Here is a 5,000-nt window from a genome sequence, read left to right on the forward strand (position 1 = left end):
CAAGCATCAAATGAAGTCGCGATAGAAAATGCTAAACAAAAAAAAAACACAACAGGAGAAAATCTCATCAAACGCTGCATGTTGAAGATGGTGAAGTTAATTCTTGGAGATTCCAGTGCAGTAAAAATGCAACAAATATTTCTGCCTAATAATAAAATTCAGCGGCTTATAGCAGACATGTCCGTAGATGTTAAATAACACATTTTTATTGAAATCAACCATTGATTGCTTTTCAAGTTGATAAATCAACAGACGTAAGTTCGTGTTCGCAGTTGCTGGTCTTTGTCTATATTCATTCTGATGATAGCAAAGAAGAGTTGCTATTTTGTGAAGATAGTATGAAGAAAATAAATACGTTTTTTATTTAAACTGGGTGATAAAATGGGTTAAAACGGCTGTGGGGGTTTGTACGGATGGTGCGCCATCGGGCTTTCAGAAAACAGAAAAGATTTAGCTCCCTAACCACTGTGTTATGATGCATGTTCGACTAGGGAAATAGGTGCGCATGATTGATGGTGCGGCCGTATATTGAACGAGTGAGTGTGTGACGCTGTACGCAAGAAAGTGACGTTTTAGTGTGAGTCCCTAACCAATCGACATCAAGAGTCCATTGCTAGTATAAGTCGTAAATTATATAAAATCTGGAGCCTTCAAAGAACTGTGCAAAGACATGAATAAAGATCACGAGGTTCTGCTGTTCTACACTACAGCGCGCTGGCTGTCAAACAAAATTTTGTGAATCGTGTTTTTTAATTGAAATCTGTCTGAAATCAAATTGTTCTTGGAAGTGTAAAGGAAACAAGACCTTTTGGTTTACTTAAAATTTTAAAACGACATAGAGTGGTCGGAGAGAGTATCATACCTAGCAGATATATTCGAACATCAACATAAGCCTAACCTGAAGCTTCAGGGAAAATGAGCTAATATTATCACTTTCCATGATAATCTCGGGGCATGTTTATCAAAGCTGCAAAATCGGCGAAGAAAATAAATCTTGGAAATATTGTAAATTTGAGAAACTCTGCAGTTTGGTAGATGAATCTAATTGTGAGATAATTAAAATTTTGAAAGAAGCAATTTCTAGACTTCTTGAATCTCTTGAACACAAACTGCAGCGCTATCTCTCTGAGCTGAAGAAAAGAGAATCTGCATTGACGCAGTACCCATTCACTTCTTCCCTTGATATTGCCAGCATTCCCGAAGAATTACAAGATGAATTCTTGGATTTGCAGAATGATTTCGCGTAAGATTAAAAACTGCACACACGATTTCGGTGTAGTATTTACCATTCATAGCCAAACGTAAAATTGATTGCCTTTTCGAGTAAACTAAAAAGTGATGCAGTTGCTGCACGTCGCCAACTTGAACTGATGGTGATAAACGCCTATGTTGAGAGTGTAGATTGGATAGAAGAGGAAGACCTTGGTGTAAAGGGAATTCCCATTCCATGCGGGGGAAAAAAATCAATTCCTTCCGTGTGTATTCAATGAAGGAACATTTTAACTCTACATGGGAGAACGAATAAGCTTAAATATCACAACTTTTTATTGAGCGTTGGCACATTAATACTGTTGTAAGTATTTTTTTAATACTTCGGTTAATAATCTTGCTAAAATTTAGAAATATGAATGTATATAGATCTGGTCAATTATGTATAACCTGTTTCATATACTATCATTTAATTGTTTGTTGATTTGAAATGTGCATCATTTTCTTATATTGATAAACAAAGTAACCTTCGTTATATTTTTTTTTAATTCTGTTATTAATGAAACTTCAATGAAATTTACTAAGATATAGATCTAAGTCAGTGTAAGAGTGTTTCTTGTCATTTTTCAACATCCTCTTCGCCAACAGTAAAACACGCAATTTAATAATTTAGTGGAGAGTCTTTACTATTAAAATCTATGACATTTATATTGCTTTGTGAGAGATGGCATCCATTAAGTCCATCATATAGGCTACAATGAACTATAACAGGAAAATCAAAGGTCTGGTCATAGTGCTTACATTTAAATAATTCGCGTACTCTACTCAATATATTGTTATTCTCACTTGAGTCGTCACGTCTGCAAGAAATACCTACATTTACATTAAGTATTTTTTTAAATTTAATCATTTCATATTTAACATTGACTTGCTGTATTATTGTTTACCTGCTGGTTCTACGTATGGGTCCTGCACGCTCATTATTAATGCTGTGTCAACGAGCGGTAATTTTAAAGGGATTAAAACACAGAAAATTTAAAACATAAGATAAGTTTAAATTAGAGGTGGGGGTGGGGTGGAGTGTGACGTCGATTTAGGGGGGGGGATCTGACTTTTTGTGACGATGTGTGACGTGAGGGAGGAGGTAAAAATGGCCAAAAAAAGCGTGACGTCATTTATGGACGACCCAAAAACACCAGAGCAAACTAAAAAAACAATGCTAATTCCAATGCAAATGAAAAAAAGCACAACATTTATTGAAAAATCAAAAATAACTTAATATGATCAAAAAAATTTAAATAAAAAGATCACCAAAATAAATAGCATAATTAAATGTTACTATAACACCCAACAATTGGCGAAAATTCCTGACTTGAGACTAACTGAAACAGTTTATTTCTTACTCGTTGCCTATCCCTAACCAAGCTAAAAATCTAATTATAACATGACCTTAAATCTACCTAACTTAAATTTTAATACACTTTGATACAGCTTTTACCCTGACCAGACACTTTATCCAACTATAATCAATACTTTAATAAGGAAAGAATAATGAATCTTACCATAATCTGATCGAAACTTATCACTACCATAATCCAAACTTAAATTCAGCAAATAACCATACTTAAAGTCTGGTCTCTTAATATCGAGCTAACACAGTTATAGTCCATTTTTACTTCATTTAGCAGCAGATTAATGCTTGGTGTGAAACATGTTTATGCCTACATAGATGATGGCTAAACAGGATGGTTAAAAAAAAATATCTTCAAGCAATTGAAACATGCTAATTTGAATTTCTGCTAGTTAATTAATAAATAGATATATATTTCTTGAAATTAATTGGCTTTAGTTTTTGTTGTCTCCTATTTGCTTGCAGAATATACATTAGAAATTATTTCCACTTTGCTGTAATCTGCTAACAACATCAACAAAATATTGTGATAAGAATTCAAAGCAATATATTTCAAAGCTTATTACACAAATGATAAGTCTGGGTTTTTTTTTTTTGGTGCTGCAAAGTATATTTTAAAAACAATTATATTCAATGGTGTTTCACAGGATGACTATTTATCCAACATATGTAGCGATTCTGGTATTTAATGTTCACTTATTCTTTCAGGAAATTTCATTTACAAAAGGAGCACCAATTTCCTGAATCGAATCTTATACAAAGTTCTGTACAAAACCTGAATAACTACATAATGTTTTATGAAACAACTTTAAGAAATGCTACGAAATGTTTTGATGACCTCAGACTTTTTATTAGCAATAAACCGTCAAATGCATTTATGGTATGTAATATTGCATTCTACAAAAAGGAAAGTGTTTGTTAAAATTTAAAATAGTTCTAAATTTTTAATCAAGCCATATAATGTGTAAAATAAAACAACTATTTTATACTTTATCCCACGACTATTGAAACACATTGTTTTCAGGTGAAAAAGCTTGATGATTTAGTACTTCACATCTTTGACTTGAAAATCAAACTCAATATGTCGACTGTAAGTATTAGCACTAAACTTATTGATAATTTTTAAACAAACAATCTTTATATTGGAAAATGCAGCGAAACAATCAGACATTTGTTTTAAAAGTTATTTTGCTGTGTATTTGTTTTTAAAATAAGAATAACATAAAAAGTACATTTGTATCATTTTATTTATATAAGAAAATTTTAAAGAAATTCAAGAAAGAGAACTATCTGCTAACATCAAATTTCTTGGTGGTAAGTTATATTTGATTAAAAGCTTTTAATTTACAATATAAAGCAAATTTGAATGACTTTTTAAAAACCTACAATTTTTTATTCAAAGATTCTAAAATGCAAAAATAATTATTTAAATGTTATATCATTTATGTGACAATACTTTAAATTGTTTTTATGGGTTTTGTTTTTAATTTTACCTGCAGATAAATGCAAAGAGCAAGGAAATGATGGATAAAGAAAAATTAATGGAAATGGTCCTAAGAGCCTTTAAAACTGTAAGCAAAAATAACAGTTTTAAATAGCAGAATTATTAGACAAACACTGAAATGTACCATAAAATCAGTCTGTGGAAATCTTTAAATGTTTAAATATCAAATAATGTGAACTTGTTGATCCAATCATATAATAATTTGGTAACCGGAATGGTGTGCAGCAGAAAAATGGCGCAACAGAAACCTAGTGCACAAGGGCTTATTGGTTTTCTTAAATCAAGCATTTATAGACATTAACAAAGAGTGACTACATGTACATTGTACCATAATAAAACATATTTCCACAAAATGACAAAATTAAAGTGTGTTAGTATAATTAGTTTTTATTTGCCCATTTTTCTGTCGCACGGTTTTCTAATAGCGAATTTTTCTGGGTACCAATTATTTTTACAAGCTCTTAGCTAACTTGTTTCTCTCAACTTATATAGACTATTCAATATTACTTTCAAGTAAAGGAAAAAACTTGCTGAATAGTATAATAGATTTTAATATTTTATCAAACTATTTTATTTTCTAGTTTAAAAATGAATCGGAAACAACTTGGCACAGGGCACTTTCTGAATGTGTAACTAATGTAAGTAAAATTATGTAATTTTCTATAAAGCTACAATTGGCTGAATAGTTTTTTTTTATTTAAAGGAATGAGCATTTGAAATGGAATTTACAAATTTTCCAAGTTTATTTATATAACAGTATTTCCATCCTGTCCATTCATAGCCAAAGAAGATACATTTTAATTTTATAGTTTTACAGTAATATTACTTTATTACATTACAAACAATTTTAAATTTCTAGATATTGAAAAACAGTTT

General features: G+C 30.9%; 1 protein-coding gene across 1 annotated transcript in view; it reads left to right on the plus strand.

Moving 5' to 3' along the window:
• The window catches only part of LOC131944590 (uncharacterized), a 32,588-nt gene that overhangs the window by 22,843 nt on the left and 4,745 nt on the right, over window positions 1-5,000 (plus strand). The window contains exons 14-18 of the mRNA XM_059305275.1: window positions 3,329-3,500; window positions 3,645-3,710; window positions 3,878-3,934; window positions 4,120-4,191; window positions 4,706-4,762. Coding sequence (XP_059161258.1) covers window positions 3,329-3,500; window positions 3,645-3,710; window positions 3,878-3,934; window positions 4,120-4,191; window positions 4,706-4,762 — 424 coding nt within the window. The remainder of the gene's footprint in view (window positions 1-3,328; window positions 3,501-3,644; window positions 3,711-3,877; window positions 3,935-4,119; window positions 4,192-4,705; window positions 4,763-5,000) is intronic.

This window comes from Physella acuta, unplaced genomic scaffold, assembly GCF_028476545.2.
Source record: "Physella acuta isolate Inbredline_101_S28 unplaced genomic scaffold, ASM2847654v3 ptg000499l, whole genome shotgun sequence".
In the NCBI taxonomy this organism is placed as follows: domain Eukaryota; kingdom Metazoa; phylum Mollusca; class Gastropoda; family Physidae; genus Physella; species Physella acuta.